The sequence below is a fragment of the Fusarium sambucinum genome, chromosome III (assembly GCF_050947815.1).
Source record: "Fusarium sambucinum isolate potato_lamoka chromosome III, whole genome shotgun sequence".
Lineage (NCBI taxonomy): Eukaryota > Fungi > Ascomycota > Sordariomycetes > Hypocreales > Nectriaceae > Fusarium > Fusarium sambucinum.
In genome coordinates this window covers 879,687-901,085 of record NC_139292.1, presented here as the reverse complement: position 1 = coordinate 901,085, position 21,399 = coordinate 879,687, and the positions used below count along the sequence as shown (strand labels likewise).

Sequence of the window (21,399 nt, the reverse complement as noted above, 5' to 3'; positions counted from 1 at the left end):
AATAGCATAGCTGTCCCACTAATTCCTTCTGGCCTTGAGTATAGGATGTGAATGGAAAGATGGTTATTGCAATACACTGCGGTAATCTGCCCGCAATAAGGAGGCGCTGCTAAACTTGGATGTAGTAATTAAAAGAGAAACGCTGTTAGACTTCTCCTTGTTTCAACAAGTAATGCATTTCCTACATTTAATGGGTGTATTACTGGAACCCTACCACTCAAGATTAATCCTAACACTATCAACAAAGCAGCTTGGCTTTCTGCAGATAACCCTCGTCGGTCTTATGTTCTCAGCGAGTGACAATATGAAGAGCTTAGTTGTATTCCATAAGTTATATGTATCATTGGTATCAAAAGCTAAACGAAAGACTAAAACTCCACCACGCTTCAACCCCATCTCATAAACCCATTATTTCCTTCTCATTTCATCTACTGCTGAGGGTGACCCTGGGCAGGATAAGGTTGCTGCTGGGGAGGTGGCGACGATGTAGTACCGGGGACTTCATGATATTGCTGGGGAGGATACTGTGCATAATTCTGCTGACCCTGGAACTGCTGACCTTGTTGAGGATCATAAGGCGATACGGGAGGAGGAGAGTAAGCGCCTTGTTGTTGGTATGGGCTCTGGGCAGGTTGGTATGGAGAGGGTGTTGTTTGAGGGGGGTACTGCTGTTGTTGTTGAGGAGGGTATTGCTGCTGCTGCTGCTGCTGCTGCTGGGGAGGATATTGTTGCTGTTGTTGGAACTGACCAGGAGCAGGTTGCTGTTGCTGCTGGTATTGAGGTGCAGCTGGTACAGGCTGAGGCTGGACATTAACCTGGGCTTCAGTCTTGGGCTCCATTTGGTAGTTGTTTGTCGAACCAGAGAGATCAACAGCGAAACGACCCTGCTTACGTCCTCGAAGGAACATGACGAGACTCCAGACAAAAGTGACAATAAACAGAACCCTGTATCTCAATTAGTTTGTATCACACATAGAGTAGAGGTAACTTACCAGACCAAGGCTCCCAGACCAGCAATGGCAGCCAAGATAGCCAAACCAGTCTTGAAAAGAATAACATTCTCTCCATCACGCTTGTAAAAGACACTGCAGTTCTTACTATCCGTAAGACTGCCATCATCGTAGCAGTTACCAACGTTGACGGGCACGACATACTTGGCTCGGCGAGCGGCAGTAGCAGCCCAAGCGGCGAGCCAGAGAATGAGCATCAAAGCATCAAGGCAGAGGACGGCGATGATGTGGTATAAGCTTCGAAGGGAGGGGATCTTTTCTGTCAAGAGGGCGTAGAGGACTATTATCCAAGTGAGAACTGCCTGTGAGATGTTAGTGCTGTTGAGAGACTCGAGGTAAATGACTTACGATAGCAATGCAAAGGGAGTTTTCTGGGAGTCCGGCATCATGAATCATCCAGCCACAGAGACCGACAATAAAGACAGAGACGAAGAACTGAAAGCCACGGATAATAACAATCCATAGTGGTGTTTGGAGAACATGGTCTCCCTCGACTGGTTGTTGTTGAGTCATCTTGTAAGTCGATACGTGACAGACAGCAGTATAAACGCAATAATATTTCAAGTCCTGGAGCAAAATGAAAGACCAAAGAAAGAGCAGCTTGGTAACCTTATACCCATTCAAACACTTGACTCACTCCAAATCACTACTAGACAAGGCAGATTCAAGTTCCAGGACCCCTGGCGGATGGCTTGCCTTAGCGTCCTTCAGCCGCACCTCAGCTGTCCATTGAACAAGTTTGACCAGCGCCGTTGGGCGTACACGTGTGGTGGATCAAGAAGAAGGCGTTTGAAGGGGAGATTTGTGCCTGAATGGCCTCAATTGTACAATACGATGATACATCTTACATGTTGAGGGATAGTTGACTTCTCATAGCTCTCGTACTCTAGACTGAGTACTCTGTAGATTGGACTTGATCGTTGTGCACTGACACTCATGTTTGAGACTAAACAAGCCCAATCATACCCCATCTCAAACCCCTGTACAAGGCTGGCAACGGGAGATAATTGCCGACTATACATACATTAGACCAAGCGGGATGGCGTCTGGAATCGATAGTTGGTAAAGTGTTTGGGCTGTGCGACAAAGGGATACATAGACGAGGCGTTTTCGTTTAGAAACCAGTTATGTTTCTAGCTTAAAAACTGACTCTTGACGAGAGTAACCTCAATGGACGGTGTAAGTGGGCTGATTCAAATTGAGGAATGTGAGTATGTCTAAAAGAGAAAGCTGCGCGAGTTGGTTGATGATGATTGGTTAGACAAATCTTTGATATGCATGCATGAAGGATTCAAGACCCATGTCGTGTCGATCACTTCTCAAGGGAATCTCTCCCTTGATGAGATGTTGATACAATGTGTAGTATGTAGTTCCGCGTTAAACGCAGACTTGTAAGTAGCTCAAACAAAAGGCCTGTCTGTGTACTCCTTCGTACATTAAGATAAGGATTTTAACTTATTAATAAAGAGTTGGAGCGATATGAGAGTAGGAGCTGAAGTGGATGTTTCGGCTGTGCTGGTCAGCCGTTTGAACTAGTGTGTGTGGGCGGAACAAGAGACAAAATGCGGAATTAAATTGATGAATGAGGCTATTCGTAACTTGACATGGATAACCGGCATGATCCTTCCCTTGCATCGACTGAACTAGGTAAAGCTTGGGCTCATTTAAGTGATGATCAGTCTACAGATTAGTCTTGCACAAAGGTTCACAGACAGATAAGTCTGAGACAGACCAGTCCATTAATGCATGTAATTGATGCTATAATTACGTCTAAAGACTCTAACAATTCCAACGCCCATCATCACCCCAGATATACTTTTCGTAGTCATTCATTCATCTCTCATCTCTTTTAGCATCTACTGCTCATTGGGACCCTTGATAAGAACCTTGATCGCCTCGCCCTCCTTGACCTTCTTGAAAGCCTCCTCAGCCTGCTTAAAGTCGACGACACCAGTGATAAGCTTCTTGACATCAACCTTGCCAGTAGCGACAAGCTCAACAGCAAGAGGATAATCACCAGCACCGTATCGGAACGATCCACTGGCGGTGGCCTCCTTGATGCAGAAAGCCATGATGGGGAAAGTAATATCGGCCTTGCCCATACCACCCTGCACGTAGCTGCCACCGTTCTTGAGGACGTGGATAGAAGCCTGGATTGAAGGCTCAGCACCGCTGGCATCGATAACAATATCGGCACCGTCGGGTAGACCGGCCAGATCACAAATGTTCTTGGCATTCTCCTCGGGCGCAATGCGCTGAGAAGCGTAAACGTGTGTGGAAGCAAAGTCCTTGGCAAAGTCGAGCTTGCTCTGAACAATATCGACGCTGACAATCTTGGAAGCGCCGTAGGCCTTTGCGACAGCCGCACAAAGAAGACCAACAGGACCAGCACCCATGACAACGACAGAGTCACCAGGCTTGACGCGCGCCTGCTTAACGATGTGAACAGCGACAGCGAGAGGCTCAATCAAAGCACCCTCTTGAAGCGACACATTATCGGGAAGCTTGAAGCAAAAGTCGGAGGGGGCAGACCAGAAACCAGTCAAAGTACCGTGATAAGGTGGTGTAGCGGCAAAGACCATATCAGGGCAAAGGTTGTACTTGCCAGCGAGGCAGTTCTGGCAGCGGCGGCATGGATATCCGGGCTCGAGAGCGACGCGATCACCGGCCTTGAGGTTCTTGACCTTTTCGCCGACTTCAACGACTGTTCCAGCAGACTCGTGGCCTAGAACCATGGGGTCCTCGACGACAAACTTGCCGATGGAACCGTGGACCCAGTAGTGGACGTCGGAACCGCAGATACCGGTGTAGTTGACGGCGACGAGGACATCGTGAGGGCTTGCGAGGGATGGTTTGGGACGTTCCTCGAAGGAGACGTCGCCTGGTTTGTTGAGGATGAAGGAGAGGTTCTATGAGGGGTCAATATTCGACGTCATGAGGGGCATGGCGGGGTAACAACATACGCTGGACATTGTTGCTGTATTGTGAGGTTTTGAAGGGGAAAAGATGGAAAGGCGAGAATTGATTGTGTTTGTAGGATTGATGGAAGAGTAGAGTCGTCAATCGTATGTCCGGGTGGGATGTCCCTCTCTCTTATATGGATCCCAACGTCGTAAGTGTCACAATGTGGAGTTGCGATAAACAATATCACCACAGCCAAGTTCGCGACAGTAAAAAAATAATTAGAATAGCCTGAAGTTGTTAATCATGAGTTGATCTATCTCCAAATAAAATCTGCTGATAAAGAGGAGACAAGTCTATATACCCATGGATGAACAGACATGATCACATGGTCATTCACAATTTTCTCTTCTTTTCTCTTCTCATGTCCAATTGTCCATCATGCCGTGGGGGTGCGACTAGAGTAGAGCTTCAATGATAATCTCAGCTTCACTTTTAACCTCGCCAATCAAGAAGCCATGATATTGAGACTCAACACGCTAGAGGCTGGCCTAGCTTGTCATGACGGGAGCGCTTGACATTTTCTTGTCTTCAATTTAGCCAGAGTAGACAGATTGTATTTAACCGCACCAGTTAGATTGAGGGGATCTGGTGGAGCGGGATCCATCGGTCAGAAATAGACCGGGACTACTCTGTACAGCATGAGGAGTTGAATGGGATCATGGGAGAGTTTTTCTTTATGATGGTAATTATTCAGTACCAATGGCTGATGTGTTGGAAGCTTCAATCCTCCAAAACACCCATGAGAATACCTCAGATCATATCCTATTCATCGGGTACAATCCCGCCCAGAGACGGTCTCTGTTCAATCGCTTCCGGTTGGTATCCGGGACCCAATAATGATCACTTGATCATCTCATCTGACATTCCTTGTTGGAGAAAGCATCTAAAACCACAGTCTAGTCTATACCGGCATCGGCATTATGTTTTATTCCTGCATCAGGTCTCAAAAAAAGTTAGCGATCCATCACCGGCGGTCCGGCGCGGAGTTGCTCGATTGAGAGTAGCGCCCGGTTGGTGGAGCCGGGGCGGAGCGGAAACCGGAGAGTTCTCCGGGTACGAATGCTGGAGAAGCTTATCAGGACAGCTGTCATCACACAATACATCTCACGCCTGCACACTCTTTCTTGACGATTAAATTATAATTAATTCTCATTCGCTATCCTGATCTAATCTCCAATTGTACCAGTCTTCCTAGTTAAGGTTGTAGTGCTCCTCCTGGTGACTAACAGAGGAGTGTCTCTTTGTCGAACTCTCATGAGGATAATCGTGCTCAATTGTAGGTTCGCCAAGATGCTTCTTCAAAGCAGAAGGAGGCGCGCGAGCCGCATCGATGGGAGTATGGGAAGAAGTGTCGTGGTGCATTTCGTTTTGGTATGAAGGTGTATCACTACCACGCATTAGTCAAAGCCATGCGATACAAGGATGTAACTTACAATGTAGACTGCTTCTGGGTAGAAGAGGGAACTCCGGGCACGTTCTCTACCAGCGAGTTGATTCGGTCGCCGGTTCGAACACCCTCGTTCTGGGTGCTAGTTGACTCCAAAGGTGCAGAGGTACCAGAGCTGAACTCTCGTTGCTGGGTGTTGTTCTCTGTCACAGAGTTGTATAAACCAGAGTTGGTGTGGGAATTGGCGTGGGTAGACTCGTTGTAGCTGGGAGGCTCATTAGAGTTGATGTTGGTGTTGGTGTTGTAACCCTCATTGTTGTCATTGTTGGAGGGAACAACAGTCTCCTTGATCTTTTCGAAAATAGACGCCATTTTAAGAGTATAAAGTTATGAATGAGTATGATGAGTGCTGCAGTTTTGGTCTTGGTATCTGTCGCATCTAGACGCCCTTATATACTCTCCCGAACGGCCACTTCCATCATTCTTCTCTAAGCCCATCCCTCGCCATCGAAACAAATGCGTCATGAGAAACAAGCCATGACGTCGATCGATCGACAACTTGCGATAAGCATATTTTAAACCCTAAAATTAGTGGCTAGGCTTTTTTCTTGGCGGTCCCGGTTCCTGGAAACGGTAATGATTAAGAATTCCGAGGCTAAGATTTGCGTGATTAAAGATGTACCCTGGCACAAGACATCATCGAGCGGTATGCCAAGACGCCGATTAGGAAGTCAAGTTGAGGATTCCGCGGATCATTATGAGATATTTCCGTGTAAATAGACCGTCCATGTTGAGCTAAATAGAGTAGTCGTCTTGTACTACGTAAGGTATTGGATCAAAACTTGGTTGGAGGCTCTGTGGCTAACGTGTAACATACCATGTGCACTTGCAACCACCACGTCAACCAACTAACAAACACAATTCCAACGACATCTTCAATCACCGTCTAACCACCATCCAAGCCCCAATCCCAACAACACCAATCGCCCCAACCCAAGGCAAAACCACCATCGCAGCCGCCTTGATATTCCTATTAATCTTTGCCGTAATGGCCCTCTTCAACTCCGCCGCCTCATTAACCCAAGGAAACTCTTTGTCTGGCACAGGTTTCCCCAAAAACTCACAAACAGGTTCCCAACCCTGTCCCATGCGATACTCCAACAATTGTCCCTCTGGAACCATCTCTCTAATCACCTGATGATGTCTTTCATAAGTTTCTCTTGCGTTGGCGCGTGCTTCTTCGACTGTTGATGCTTGGAATAAACCTAGCATTTGTTTTCGCGCTGAACGACCTGTTGCGGAACCGAGGATAGGTTCGAGTACATTTATACTAAACTGCGCAATTGGGTTCCAGAGGTTTTGTAAAACGCTTTGATTGACACTCTTGAACCAAGGGTCAAAGTCGCGTATTGCTAGAATGACTTTTGCATCGGGGTACGTCTGTATGAGCTGCGATGCAAAGACGGATGCTACATCAGTAGTAGCTTCGCAATGACCCCAAATCTCATCCCATTCCTCACGGGTGAACGGTTTACCCGTATAAGAAGGTAAATTTGGGAATGATGCGTCGCATGCACGTTCTAGGATTTCCCAATCCTCTGGACGGTTGATGGCTTGGGTGGCGTGGTAGACGTTTTTGTAGCCTAGGATTGTGAGGGCTTCTGCCATCGAGGCAGAGCCTGTGCGGGGAAGGCCTAGGGAAAGAACCTTCATTTCCCTCTTTTCTTTGGTAGTCGAGTCTGTCATTTTACTGGTGAGGAGGTGAAGAGTAAATGAGTGAGATGTTGTCGTCAAGATATAGTCTTGAAGCGTAAGCCCTAGTTGTTGTAAGTGTCGATCCTACGGGACTTCGGTTATGGCACGGATATCCTATCAGGAACATCTCAGATCATGAGACTCGTACTCGTGTTGGACGTGATTAAATAAACTACATTTGCACTCAGTCAATTGAATCAAATGACGAGAATAATTTAAGATGAATCACACTCAATTAGGCGCCATCAATATTTCAAGACAATTCGCATCACAAAGCAAACTCATTTGTTAAACATTTAACTTCATTATTAGGACTACTCCTTATGCTAGTAGATAAAATAACGGGAACTGGTATATCCATCCCTCCTCATTAACAGCCAACGTTGCGGCTTTTGGGTCCCCCGGTAGAGAACTCACGTTCCAGTGAGCTCAAGTTTATTTCTCCTTCTCTTCCACCTTTGGTTATGAACCCTTCCACTTTCGCATTCCAGCGAAATTCATCCCGCGGCCGTTGAGCTGCTCGTCCCCTTTCATCTAGCATAGTGTAGCCTTTCATCAAGTCATTCAAGCCTTCTTCTCGTTGTTGGAGTTTTGGCGTTGAGCAGCACCAGCGTTGACCTTCTCAGAGTCATGGCGAACGCTAGCCTCGCTAGAGTCGGGAGTGAGGTACTCGCCGAAAGTGCGCTGCTCAAGATCCATGTCCTTCCAGTCGGTGCCTTGGGACTTGGAGGCTTGGTGACGGAAGTAAACACGCTTGGCAAACTTCCAAGCCTCGATACCGCCAAAGAAGAGACCGGCAGCGATAAAGACAATAGCCCACTCCCAGGTGATACCCTTGTGCTTGAACACAGTGTCGCTGATGACGGGAATGTACTGAATAGGGAAGAGGGTGACAACTCCAAGAATAATGGCCCAGAAGAGGAACTGGTTGCGCCAGATGTCGTGCATCCACTGGGTAAAGTAGAGCTTGGACTTGGGCTGCATGCGGAAGAAAGATCGTCGCTTGTCAATCATCTCCCAGGCAAGGAAGAGAGAGAACCAGGTGAGACAGGCGAAAGTGGTAGCACGGGCCTTGAAGACGGTCTCACAGCTGTCACTGTACTTGTCGTTACAGTCCACACCGAGCTCACCATCGCCAAAGGCGTACATGCGGAGGACGAAAGAGCTGAGACAAAGAGCAGCGATCCAGACACCGTAGACAGTCATATCGATGATAAACTCCAGGGAGAAAACACCAGTCTTGAGAGAGATGGGAGGTCGCTCCATGATACCGGCGACGGCACGCTCAAAACCGAGACCCATGTCGGGAAGACCAGAGGTAGCCATGATAATCCACATGATCTGGACAGGGGCAATAGGGAAAACGGAGAGACCAGTGTTGTCCTTGAAGACGAGACCGACAAGCAAGACGATGGCCTGAGCGACGTTGGTGGCGAGGACGTGAAGAATGAATTTCTGGATGTTGTCAAAGATACGGCGACCTTCCTCGATGGCAGCGACGATGGAAGCAAAGTTGTCATCACTGAGAACAATATCGGAGGCGTCCTTGGCGACATCGGAACCGGCTTGACCCATGGCAATACCAACATCAGCACGGCGGAGCGAGGGGGAATCGTTAACACCATCACCAGTCTGTTGACGTTAGTTATGATCGAAAAAGTGAAGAGAACAAACATACCATAGCGCAGAACTTGTCACGTCGGTGAAGGGCTTCAATCATGCGGACCTTGGTCTGGGGAGCACATCGAGCAATGACAAGAGGGAGGAAAGGAAGCTGGTCGACTTCGTCGTCGGTAAGACCATCGAAAGTAGTAGCAGTCATAACCATGGTGTTGACAGTGTCCTCGGCAACCATGTCCATGCGGGTGGGCAGGATACCGACCTCAATAGCAATGGCCTTGGCAGTCTCGGGGTGGTCACCAGTGAGCATGTGAACGGAAATACCAGCCTGGTGACAGGCGCGGACAGCAGGGGCAGACTCAAGACGGGGAGGATCGTAAAGACCAACGAGACCACGGAAGACGAGATCACACTCAACGGTAGTACGGTCAATCTCGTCACCCTTCTTCATGTCGACGTTGTAGGGCTTGGAAGCGAGAGCAAGGACACGGAGACCCATACCAGCAAAAGACTCCATGTTGCGGAGAATCTCCTCACGGAACTCATCAGTGATGGGGACCTGCTCCTCATCATCCTCGGGGCAGTAAGTAGCACAAGCACCAATGACACGCTCAACGGCACCCTTGGTGTAAGCAAAGAGCTGGCTGCTTCGGTTGTCCTTCATGATAACAGACATGCGCTTGACATCAGAGTCGAAGGGAAGCTCAGCAATCTCACTGAACTGGTTGGAGGAGTCGTGGCTGGTGAGCTTGAGACGGTTCCAGTCGAATCGAGAGGCGAAAACCTGGATAGCAATCTCGGTAGGGTCACCACGGGCGTGCCACTCGCCGTTCTTTTCGTTGACGGTAGCAAGGTTGGCAAGAGAAGAGACTTCGAGGAACTTGGTCAAGGAGTGCTTGCTTTGAGACAGAAGATCGTTGGTGGAAGTAACAACACCGCACTCATCACCGCCAGCCTTGAGGGGAAGCTCATGAGGCTGCTTGCGGGACCAGCGGAGTTCACCGATGGTAGGGTTGTTGGCCTCGGTAGCGTTCTCAATGAGATAAGTACCCTTTCCAGGAGTCCAGGCACCACGGGCAACCATCTTACCCTGGGTAAGAGTACCAGTCTTGTCGGAGCAAATGTCGGTAACAGCACCAAGAGCCTCGAGGGCCTTGAGGTTTCGAACAATGACGTTACGCTCAACCATGCGCTTGGTACCGGCGGCCATGGTGATGGTCAAGACGACAACCAAACTGGCAGGAATCATGGACAGACCAGTAGCGACGGCGTAGATAATAACCTGTTGGGAGGCGTTGAACTCGTTGGCAGCAAGGACGATGATAGCACAAACGACGGCAGTACCAAAGAGGTAGATTGCCAGTCGGGACAGCTTCTTTTGGAGGGGAGTTCCGACGTTGACACCGAGGAAACGACCAACAGCATCGGTAAGAGTAAGAGTGTAGGCTTCGAGGTATCGGTGAGGCTTGGCGGAACCATCAGGCTTACGCTTGACAGGGCGGACCTTGCTGTCCTTCTTTCGGAGAGCAGCAGCGATAGCACCAATCTCGGTGGATGTAGCAGTAGCAAAGACAATACCCTTGGCGCGACCCTTGGTGACAGTAGAGGAGCTGTAAGCGACGTTGATACGGTCACCAGGTCCGCAGTTGTCTTCGAAAACATCATCCTCGTTCTTTCGAACGGGAAGAGACTCGCCAGTCAACATGGCCTCATCGGTCTCAAAGTTGACAGCCTCAATCAGTCTGAAGACATTGGTCAATAAAGTAAATCAAAAACCAGCAGATAGTTGTACTCACCGGATATCAGCAGGAATAGTGTCACCGGTCTTGATTTCCACAAGATCACCGGGAACGACTTCAACAGAGGGAATAACCTTGGCGTCTCCATCACGGACAACACTAGCAGTGGGAGAAGACATGTTTCGGAGCGAATCCATAGTCTTCTCCGCAGAGTATTCCTGAAAGAAACCGACAGTGACGTTGAGACCAATAATGAAGGCGACGACACCACCCTCAATCCATGACTTGATACCGAAAGAAACGGCCATAGCGAGAATAAGCACCTTGGCAGACGTCAGTATTGATAGTGCAGGGAAGTAGTCATGGGACTGCCCAATTGGGTAATGGTGGGCGGGTAAGAATATGGTTCAGCCATTGGAGATATGCTTAACCGTGTGTGGGGGGCAGATAGACGTAGAGTAAACTTACCAGTGTCATAGCGTTGGCGACCTGGGCGATAATGATCTTGAGAGGCTGAACACCATCGGCGTCACCAAGATCGTTGTTGCCAAACTTTTCATGTCGTGATTTGGCTTCAGTAGAGGTAAGACCGTGCATAGCATCCGTCTGAAGCTCCTGAACGACTTGATCAAAAGTCAAGGCGTGAGCTGGGCGGCTCATGGGCTCGTTGCTCTGGCCCGAGACATGGTTGTCGACAGAATCGTCCTGCTTAGCCATGGTAAAGGTCAAAGCTAGCGGGCGCCAGCTTGAAGGTGTTTTTCGTATGAAGGGGGAATCGGGTCGGGGTTGAACTAAATGGTTGGGTCCATACGCCTATGTCTGGGGTTTCCTGGAGTATATAGCAGGAAGGCCTTTCGTTTGGCGTAGGGTTGAAGATCAGAAGAAAGATCTTTGGAGAGAGTCCAAAGAATAAGAATATCGTGCGGGGAGATGGGGAAGTCTTATAGACGTCCATCTCAATCTCGAGCAGTGCTTATCTCGTGTTCTCAAAGTCTTGGCTCAAGTCACCATCGCTGATACTCCAGTAAACTCCACATCGCCAAGACGTTTCCATTTTTTCCTTCTCTGCTTCCTTAAAGGCGGGGTCTGAACTGGGAGCGAAGTTCTTGGCTTTGAGGCGAAACCTTGGTTGTTGTTGTTGAGAAACCACCCCAAATTCCACTAACAACCACCGGGCTTGGCCGTGCGACCCCGGTGGAGGAGCGCCGGTCCCAGTTTTCCCAAGGGGGTGAGATGACTCCTCATTGGTTATAGTCAACCGTACAGAACGGTGCTGTACGGTGTTGGAGAGCTGGGAGTCGGGGTTCTTGGGGGGCCCTGGGTCGTTCGCACGTCATTGGGGACTGGGCAGCAAGTGTGACGCGGCGTGGCGGGCTCGGTCTCAATTGGGTTTTCTTAGTGGTTGACGCAGGGCTTGGCTGAGGCTTGGTATTCTTGGGAGACCAGGATAAGAAGCTCACCAGAGTCATTGCTTGCTTAGGAACCACCGAACCCGAACTCGAGCCTTGGAAGACCAAATAAGCGGTCATGAGAGAATATCGTCAGTGCATCTGAGAAAGTCAAAGCCTTGCTTGAAGCCTTGTTCAGTGTCACCTGGTGAGGCTCTGAGGCTCAAGGCTGTTTATGGTGGATCGCCTGCAACCGAGTTGAGTTCAGCGCATTGGCCCATAAAATGAACCGACGTTAGACGAGCTGTTGTGTTGGTATGGTTGATGAAGGATGGAGGGAGAGCCACACCCCCTTCCCTCTACACACCATTTCCGTCTCTACCTTTTCGGTAATTTTCTTGTCGACGGACGACTTAGCAAGATTGGCATGTCTGGGCATACATAATTTTTGTCGTTGGTTGTCACGTCATTGGGAGTCGCTTGGTCATTTCTGTTTGTCGCTTGCTTTGTCTCAACCATGCTTGCCATGCCATGGCACGAGGCTTGTTTTCTGCATCGAAATGTCGTAGTGATAATCTAGCGTAGGCATCAATGAAACGATTCTGAGGCAAACTTTTCATATCAATCGCACCAAGGAATGACCGCAGAAGAGCCGTATTATCGCATTATCGAGAGACAATGTCCGCGGAGGTCTAACACCGATAGAGAGAACTTCCCATTTACTGACCGGGGAGATCTTGGGGTCGATCAGATCTCGAGATGTTTGGCTGAGGAGTTTGGCGCGTTAGGCAGAGTCTCTCGTCGAATGTTATTGCGAGTATTTGCCAAGCACGAGGTGCAGGCACTGCCACGCTTGGCAAGACTTGTTGTTGTTAGTCACAGAGTCTTATCTTTGCCCAGAGTTTGGAGGAAGCCTTAGCTGGAAGCATGTACCTGGCCGTTAGCGCCTTCCGTCTCACAGGGGTCCACAAACATGCCGAGTTTGTGGAAAGTTAGCGCACTAACGGTTGGACACCGACAAGTATCACTATGCTGTTATTGATTTAGTACTCACGTGACTAGCCTCCACTGCTTCTAGAAGCCATCCAAGCATGGAAGGTACTTGGTACGTAATCTCTCCTCCACCAGATCATCTGGGATCTCCTTGAACGTGACAATAAGCTTAAATCGTCGGCTTTTTTTCTCAAAATGGCCCACAATATTGATAATGCTTTTCAAATCTTTGCACTACCCCCTTTAGCCGCATTTCCAACTCAAAAAAATGGCGAATCACATAACCTACAGTCTTCGCTTCACATTACCATTACACAACTTGCCAAAAGATGCAACACTCTACGACTCACGCACATATACACTAACCTTGATAGTCTCCGTTTTGGTTACTAATGTGCAATGCCGTTCAGAAACAAATGCTAATCATTTCCTGACTGAGAACGCAGATCAAAAGAGACGCCGGACGCGGAGACGCTGACACCAAGGAAGACCAAAGAAGCGCCGTATGCCAGCAAAAGGATTCGCCCGGTCCACTCTAAACGGCACTTTGACGGGGCGCTTATGGCTACCACAAGGATACTGTCCTCTTACAGGCCACTAACTGGACTTTCAGACGCATGTGAGGCTTTCACGGGGAAAATAACGGGTCTTCATCTCCTGCTATTGGATCCGCCCTCCGGATACTGTCTCGGGGCGGACACAGCGGGGACTACTCCCCACGGAGGTGCCCCGGTCTCCAGAAAGAGGCTCCAATGCGAGCCTTTAACAGCGGAGATATCTTTCGAGAGATGGGGATAAACCCGGATGTGTCGGCGTTGCGACAGTAATCACATTTCACTACTGATATGAGACATGTGTGGGGGCTTTGCTTTTGCAAAATCGCAGCACCATGAAAGAGAAGGCCGCCATCTGCCCATCTGGAAAAAGAAAAGAATTTTCACCTGCATGACTGCGCCGTACTCGAGCATATTCAATCGCAGCCGCATGTATGCCACTGAAGTTTATGCTTCATGTTTGCTGTTGTAGAACATGGCAGTGTTGTGATCTTGCACCGGAACAATGAACTCTACAACTCTCGGCACCAAGATTGTGATGTTCGGTCTCCCTGTTACGGAACGGCGGTCAAAGCCAGCGAGGCCCGGGAACGGAGTGGTATCGGGAGTCTTCAAGTCACATGGATCCAACGACTCAGGCACGGACTGATTATAGGCCGGGGAGTTCAACACCACCTAACACACGGCAGATGTGCGCTCGGGCTCGGTGATGATCCCACGGACATTCAACACCATATGCTCCGGATGTTAATTCTCAGAAGTGGTAAGCCGAGCCCAGACGCGGACCATTCAGAGTTGTGTATTCACAATTCTCAATTAAGGATCCGTTTGTTATCAGCCGCAGATGTTCAAGCACGAAATATGATTTACCGAATGCCTATTGACCAAGAACTTGGCGATATGGAACTTGGCCGAAAAGCTCTCAACCCGAGATTGGTTTCTTTATCCATCGTACCATAATTTCAAGGACATGTCTTGGCTTTGGAGCCCTGACATAAGCGTCAGATTTCCCCAGGCTTCGATGGCTGCATTCAACAAATCCTGGGGTGAAAGATACAGCTTCAGCCATGGATGCAGCCAAGCCTCCTTGCTATTGCAGCGCGGTCTAGGCCTCGAATTATCGAGGGCCTCAAGCTTTTGAGAGAACTTTCAAGCCTTTTTCCAAGGACGATCCCTGTGGGGTCCGCAGATGTTGGTTTGAAGAATATGTATCACGATAACTGGGCGGATACTAGTTGAGTATTGTTCGGGCCTTTTCGGTTGTTATCTAACATGTTGCAGATTGAGATAGATCTATGGCTAGTTACATAAACAACGGATATACATCTATATTCCGTACGCGTACATTCGCCTATGTCTTTTATCAAGCTCGAAACTACAGGGTGGCATATACCCTAGGGTCAAGGTCCATCCAATTCTGCCGCTATCTTTCTTTGCTTGGCGATGGAAGCCAAGGCTTCAAGTGCAATCAATTACATAATAGTGAATCCCAAAATGTTGGAGTGCGACACAACTTAATATTACAACCATCCATGGTTTATCTGTGACAATATTGCTGCAAACGCAATCTGCAGACAACTGCAGGCAGCCATACAAAAGCAACCGCGAAACGGCAACGGAAACGGAAACGCTCAAGATTGGCTCTGAGCGGAACGGTGGGCGGCCCCACCGAGGTCCCATTGCCAAGCAAGCGGGTGTCTTAGGCTTACGAGGGTAATGCAGGGATAAAGCAGCGGAGTGGACACGGCGGAGCCATTCGCAGTTGAGAAAAGAAGAGGAGGACACGTGCCCTCCGCTGACGACCCGACCACGGAGCGGAGGCATGCCTGAGGATGTGACTGAAGTGACTGAAGTTGGGAATGGTTGCTGCACGGATAATAGACATGTCACTGCGCACATATCCTCACCCGATGCTTTTCGCCAAGGGTATCTTGAGTCGAAGAAGCATTTGACAAGACCTTGGCTTGAACAATTGGCTTGAGACATTTAGGTATTGTCACCGGGCCACAGGGTCGGCTGCCAGGCCGGGAATCCGGTGCTTGGCCAGATGAACGAATATTATCCTTGGAGAATTATGAGTATCGCAATATTGACACGCATTCGTTATCAGAGGCGAGATTATTTCTGGAGTTGCCAGGCAGCCAGTGCACTTGGATTGACAGTAAGCGAACGACGTCACCTCTCAACACTCGTAGGATAGTGACCAAACAACACAACTGTTGACCACATTGTACTATGTAATGCATCAAGCGATCATTGATGACCTCGGACCACATTCATCGACCGGATAGAAGGGATTATTGAGGGGACCGGTCTGGCACAACACCAACAAATGCTCATTATGACCAAAAATGCCAAGAAAAAGATTTTTTCGAGACACACCCAGGTCAGATTGCCCGATGGTTTTCTTGTTCTCGATGAGGCACATCGCTTGGGTTGGGGAGGCGAAAACGCCCAGGCTTGCCAAGAGAAAAGAAGATGACCTAAAACTAAACGTCCCAAACAAGAGACCGAACTCTACTCGATCCTTGTCCAACGTTGATGTCTGTTTGCTGCCGATCAGAGAAAACGGCTTGACTTTCAACCATTAAGCGACAGCCACCAATCTATATCACTGATCACCAACAGCCAACTGTTAACCAGCGTGGGGGAAAGACGCACGCGACCATATTCAGAAAAGAGACAACACAGTTTTTGTCTTTGACGATGCACGAAATAAAGGGCCCCCTCCCCCTCGTTTTAGAGCCTGTGGGAACTCCTCATTTCGAAGCTTGGCACGAAACTCTGTCTCCCCAGCCGTCTCAGTTCCCGCGGGTAAACTATCCATCAATAAACAAGGGTTCATTTGTTTTACCAAAGAAAAATAGGAAGCAAGTGAGCAAATATTGACAATTAGAAACTCGGACCATTACCTTATCTCCTAGACTATTAAGCTAGAGGCTGAAGTCCAACGTCTTGGCGAAAGCTCGCTTAGGCTGAATGGGAAGGACAGTTGACAAAGGACAGAGTTTGGGAAAAGCATAGTAAGTTGATACGTTAACGTCATTTATTAACAAAAATATTCTCAAAAGTCCAATTCGCCAGACCCAAACACCCAAAGCACCGTTATCGTCATTCCTAAATCTTTGCCATGTGGTGAAGACAGCACTTCCAATCTCCTCCAGGTCCTTGTCTAAAGACACTATGACACCACGCATCGGTCGCGTTCATCTGTCCGTTCTGCAGCTTCCAGCAAGTGACGCGGTAGTTGAGAGCCGAAGCCATGAGATCAATCTCGACAAACTCGGGCTCGTCGTGGATCTTGTATGCGGTCCAAGGTTCGTACTGCTCCTCGAGATATTCGTCGAGGGCGGGTTCGCTTCGTGGTGAGTAGACCTTTTGATCGGGTTCGACCATGACGGCGTCTTTGGTGATGTACTTCCACATGACTTCTGGCTTTTCGGAAGTGAGGGCTCGCCAGAGGAGGGCAGAGGCGTCGAGAGTTCCCTCCTTGTTGCGGTGCTTGATTGTTCCTTTCTTGATTTCGCCCATTGTGATGTTTGTTTGTGTTTTGTGATGGTGTTGGTGTTTAGTTGGTTGATGTTATCACGATAGTAGTCTGCTGGTTGGATGAGGGAAGATTAAGTCTTCAAGAAAATACATATGATATCCCCTCTTCATCATGAATACCTGACGTAGATTCTGCCTCCATTTCTTGCATTTCCATCTTCCAAAACCTGGCATCAGTCTCATGTGAAGAATCCCTGCTTGGCCTGACGTCAGCGCTGCGCAACCATTTCAAAAGCAGGATATCTTTAACATTTGTCCAATTAATTACAAGAAATTCAATTCAACACAACAAGTTATTCTCTATAATCTATTCGTTCTTGCGATACTCAGAAAAGACTTGTTTTTCTTGTCAAAGACTATGCGTACATTGTATTGTCGTCACGGACCATCTTGGCGTTGAATGCGACCGAGCAACAGTTTCTCAACGTAATTAATATGCACACCACCACGTTTCTATTTAATTCGCTATCGTTTTCTTAGATCATAATACTATTCTCATACAGGAAGGTAGTCTAGGTTAATTTTAGTTTCGCGATAGAACAATTGCCAAGTCTTACTATTGAAAGAGCTAGACTTTTTTCACCTCTTGGTGGAGAGACGCCGTAGTGGATGTGACGTCAAACCAGGGTCCAAAGAAATATCCGTTGAGAAAGTTTGATACAGACAAAGTATTGCAGAGAAAAGGTAATCTGTCTTCATCATATCATGGACTCGTTATATTATCTCATAAAAGACTAAAAACACTGGTATAGAAGGGTTGTTCGACAGACTGTACTGAACCCGATACTCTGTCATCTTCTTTTTCCGCTATCTACGCCATCAAACAAAAAGAAAAGAAGCGTCGTGCAAATATCTGATAACAAAATGACACAAAAGGAAAGATATCAATGAAAGCGTTCCTTGATGTACACCATGGCTGCGAATCCCGCACAGCATTTAGTGCTCATCTCATGTCTACACCAAGCACACCTAACAGTCATGCTCAGGCTACCCGCATAATCAGTTGATCCAGTGCTCAACACACCATCTGGGTTGGACATTGCTTCGTAGAGTTTGCTAGGCATGTCGTGGTAGCGGCTGCAAGCGCAGCATTCAACAAACATCTTGGCGCTGGGTTCACCGTGATGCTGGTGGTGTTCCAAATTGGACTGTCGACGAAGTGTTTTAACAGCCTTTACTGATTCAGAATCTGAGAGTGTCGGTCTATGGCCTTGAACAGGTGATCGGACAGGACCTCTGCTATGCTTGAGAGCGTGCGTAAAGCTTCGTTCGTCGGAAGGGGTTTGTCTCCGCGGTGTGGAGTTGGCGTTGGAAAATGTTTCCATCACTCTGTTGGCTTCTTCTTGGATAGAGTCAACGTCTGCGTCCAAATTATCGATGGGCGCGAGTTGAGGTGAGTTTGCGTAGGACCAGTACGCGCCAGAGTTTGCGGGCTTTCCGGATACTATTCTGGGAGAATGGCCCATCTCGGATTGAGGAGGGGTTGAGCGCGGTGTGCTGAGGGGAGATACAGATTGAATCGCGTCAGAGTATGATGAATCAGAAGAACTCGTCATGGGTCTGCGACCTGTTGGAGAGCACGATGTTGGCGGGGTGAGATGTTTGGGGATATGAACATGCTGAGTACGGATAGGTGCAGCGTTGGCAGAGCTAAGACTCTGCGCGCCGTTCTTTGGCGGCACTGGAGGTCCAACAGTAGACGAACTTGCCGTCGAAGAAACAGACCCTTGAACAGAATGACCTCGACCGAACGCACTTCTGGCAGCCTCCTTAAGGTTCCATTTGGTGGTAACGGCGGGTTCAGGGTCTGCGGTGATGGGTTTTGGGCGCGTGCCTGGCTGAGTCTGCTCGTAGCGGATACTCGGCGGGTTATGCCTAAACAACTTCTCTTTTGACGATTTACCCGCTGGTGCGCTCTTGGCGGTTGATGGTTCGTCTGAAGGTTGGGAGTGGTTGAGACGGGTTAACAAGGTAAGAGAACCTCGTCTCTTTGAGCTTCTTCGCGGAGGTGTGGGGGGGATGGAGAGACCTGACGCGGCGGATGATCTCCTGGTTGGTTGTTGTGCGGATGCGATTGGTGGTCTTGATACTGTGATGGTGTCTTGCTTGGGAGGGTTTTCGGGCTTGGGGACGTTGACTGTCGGGGTTTGCTTCAGACTTTGGTTTGAAGTGCGTGGTGTTGCTTGCTTCTCAGCATTCTTGGGGTTCTTGTCCTCTGTGTTCGGCTTGTCCTCGTTTTGATCCTTCTTGACGTAGAGACCACCTCTTCGATTCAGACCTTGAGCCTTGTGGTAAAGAATCTCACTATCGGGCGTGTGCACTTTGTTCTGATCCTCATCTTCGGTATCATCAACAGCACAGTCATCACTAACGGAACCCCGTCTCGCACGAGCACTCCACAGATAAATATTCACAGAACCCCTTCTTCCCTGTGATTTCTGTGGCTTCGCCGACGGCATTTTCGCGCCGGATGTATTGAGCGAGATGGGCGGGTATTTCTTCTGCGCATCTGGCTGGGTGTTGACTTTGAGGGGTGTAAATGAGCCGTGGCCCAGGAACGTCTTTCGCATAGCGGGATGAACCTTGCTGTCCCCTTTGGCCTGATCTTGAAGCACCTTTTGATGGAAATCCTCCTTCTTCTTCTCAAGCTTGACACCCCCAAGGAAACCGGTAGAACTCGTCTCGTCAAATGACGCCCTCTTGATCTCAAAGGACTTGCGGAATATAGATGAGAGTGAGCTGGATCGACTGCTTCGCTTGGGTTCTTCGGGATCATCATTGTTTCTACCAATGGAGAATCCTAATAAACTTGACGAGCGCGATCTTCGCTTCTGTGTTGTGGGAACTGGCTCAGTGACACTACGTCCTTGAGCAGCAAGGACGGATGGTGAAGGCGGAGGAGGTTTGCTGAGCTTTCTTCCACGGGGCTTAGGGGCATTCTTCCAGGCTTCTTCAAGTGCCTGATCCATAACCTGGAGTCTTTCTTTCTCTTTTTCTTTTCGCCTCTCTTCTTCCTTCTTTTCAATCTCCCTTCGTTTCTCTTCCTTCCTCTCCTTCTTTTGACGATTGTACGCCTCCCAAGTAGGCGATTGGCATACAGCGCGCTTCTCTTCAATATCTGGAGGGAATACAAATGCCACCGTCTTATGAGCGGGCGGACAGTCCTTGAGCTGTTCTGTCGAGGCTGGTTGGGACATGCCTTTCCCGACAGGTTTTCGAGAAATCATGTTTGGTGACTCTGACCGCACAGGATCTGAATGTGACGAAAAAAGCGGCGGAGGAATAGCGGAATAGTTTCGAAGAGGGACTTTTCTGTCCTTTGGCACCAATTCGAATCGGCGGGGAGTTTGGGCGGGACTTGGAGGAGAGGTATCAATGCATGCCTGAGATGGAGGCACAGAGCCTTGATGTGTTCGCTGGAACTGTGAGAGTCAGATTTGTTTTTTTTTTACGATTATTTGCATGCTTACATTGAGCTTCTTCTCCAAATCAAGCATTTGCTGCAAGCTATTTGAGCGAGAGCGCCCTTGAGGCTGGGCAGTGGTCTGCAACATTGTATGGTCGACCTAAAACTGGCGACTGCGCAGAGGCGCTTTAGAACATGCGAAATGTGAAACAAAATGTCGGGAGAATATAAGTTGTGTCAGTGTCGGACAGAGCTGAGCACAGGTCGTTGGGGTGATGAGTTTGCTGCAGGTAAGCGGGAATAATAATAAATCTGAAGAGTTTATCTTTGTATCGGGCGTTTGCGTCGGTCTGCAGATATTTTGACCGAATGCGCTCAGAATGAATTTATCTTGACTGCGTTCGGTACAGTCAAAGCGAGTGATATTTGATGATGTCTCGGCTGATGTCTTGTTATTGGAAATTATTCATTCCAATTACAATTTAACCCTTCTTTTCCTTCTCTCGATAACTCAAGAAAAAATAAACGAAAGCGGTGGATTGACGCTTGCGTAGTGGTGTATGAGGTGGTTTACAAAGGCGGTGGGCAAGTATCTCGTGATGTGACGAGACAAGCGAAAGCCTTGACGATTCTTTTTTTGCCAGTGTTGTACAAGTGTAAAAAGAACAGGATGGCAGAGAAAGAAACAAAAGGTATGGTGACACGAAAAAGAGGTCAGAGGAACCAAAGCGTAATCGGATGGTAGCACGTAGTAATATCCTGACTCAACGTTGGGCTCGAGTAGCATGTATCCTTGGATGGATATATGTAAGAGAAAGATGGGGAGAGAAAGGGAGGGAGGGAGAATCTAATTGTAAGAAGTGGAATCAGTGGAAATGGACAATTCCAGACAATTCTTTTTTTCTAGCTGTCTTTGTCGATTGATTGCCTGACACTTGGCAATCTTGTTTCTTCTCATCAGGGACAAAGCAAGCAAAGCAGGCAAGATGCCGATAACTTATTCATTCAATTGGGTAGCTTCTATTTTTCTGGGC

The 21,399-nt window shown here is 48.5% G+C and overlaps 7 protein-coding genes across 7 annotated transcripts; all 7 read right to left on the bottom strand.

Moving 5' to 3' along the window:
• Positions 1 to 428: 428 nt before the first annotated feature.
• On the bottom strand, positions 429 to 1,523 carry FSST1_010480 (uncharacterized protein; the record flags this gene model as incomplete). The annotated part of the gene is made up of 3 exons (XM_083233516.1): positions 429 to 945; positions 993 to 1,312; positions 1,359 to 1,523. The coding sequence occupies 3 exons, from the start codon at positions 1,521 to 1,523 to the stop codon at positions 429 to 431; spliced, it is 1,002 nt and encodes a 333-aa protein (XP_083080176.1).
• A 1,343-nt stretch (positions 1,524 to 2,866) lies between these two features.
• On the bottom strand, positions 2,867 to 3,982 carry FSST1_010479 (chaperonin 10-like protein; the record flags this gene model as incomplete). Its single annotated transcript, XM_083233515.1, has 2 exons — positions 2,867 to 3,919; positions 3,974 to 3,982. The coding sequence occupies 2 exons, from the start codon at positions 3,980 to 3,982 to the stop codon at positions 2,867 to 2,869; spliced, it is 1,062 nt and encodes a 353-aa protein (XP_083080175.1).
• Positions 3,983 to 5,165: 1,183 nt separating this feature from the next.
• On the bottom strand, positions 5,166 to 5,733 carry FSST1_010478 (uncharacterized protein; the record flags this gene model as incomplete). The annotated part of the gene is made up of 2 exons (XM_083233514.1): positions 5,166 to 5,361; positions 5,408 to 5,733. 2 exons carry the CDS (start codon positions 5,731 to 5,733, stop codon positions 5,166 to 5,168), a joined length of 522 nt encoding a protein of 173 aa, XP_083080174.1.
• A 567-nt stretch (positions 5,734 to 6,300) lies between these two features.
• On the bottom strand, positions 6,301 to 7,107 carry FSST1_010477 (P-loop containing nucleoside triphosphate hydrolase protein; the record flags this gene model as incomplete). The annotated part of the gene is made up of 1 exon (XM_083233513.1): positions 6,301 to 7,107. One exon carries the CDS (start codon positions 7,105 to 7,107, stop codon positions 6,301 to 6,303), a length of 807 nt encoding a protein of 268 aa, XP_083080173.1.
• Positions 7,108 to 7,680: 573 nt separating this feature from the next.
• Positions 7,681 to 11,192, bottom strand: FSST1_010476 (cation-translocating P-type ATPase; the record flags this gene model as incomplete). Its single annotated transcript, XM_083233512.1, has 4 exons — positions 7,681 to 8,748; positions 8,795 to 10,478; positions 10,533 to 10,798; positions 10,944 to 11,192. 4 exons carry the CDS (start codon positions 11,190 to 11,192, stop codon positions 7,681 to 7,683), a joined length of 3,267 nt encoding a protein of 1,088 aa, XP_083080172.1.
• A 5,335-nt stretch (positions 11,193 to 16,527) lies between these two features.
• Positions 16,528 to 16,941, bottom strand: FSST1_010475 (uncharacterized protein; the record flags this gene model as incomplete). The annotated part of the gene is made up of 1 exon (XM_083233511.1): positions 16,528 to 16,941. The coding sequence occupies one exon, from the start codon at positions 16,939 to 16,941 to the stop codon at positions 16,528 to 16,530; it is 414 nt and encodes a 137-aa protein (XP_083080171.1).
• A 902-nt stretch (positions 16,942 to 17,843) lies between these two features.
• FSST1_010474 (uncharacterized protein) lies at positions 17,844 to 20,513 on the bottom strand (the record flags this gene model as incomplete). Its single annotated transcript, XM_083233510.1, has 2 exons — positions 17,844 to 20,381; positions 20,430 to 20,513. The coding sequence occupies 2 exons, from the start codon at positions 20,511 to 20,513 to the stop codon at positions 17,844 to 17,846; spliced, it is 2,622 nt and encodes an 873-aa protein (XP_083080170.1).
• Positions 20,514 to 21,399: the final 886 nt, after the last annotated feature.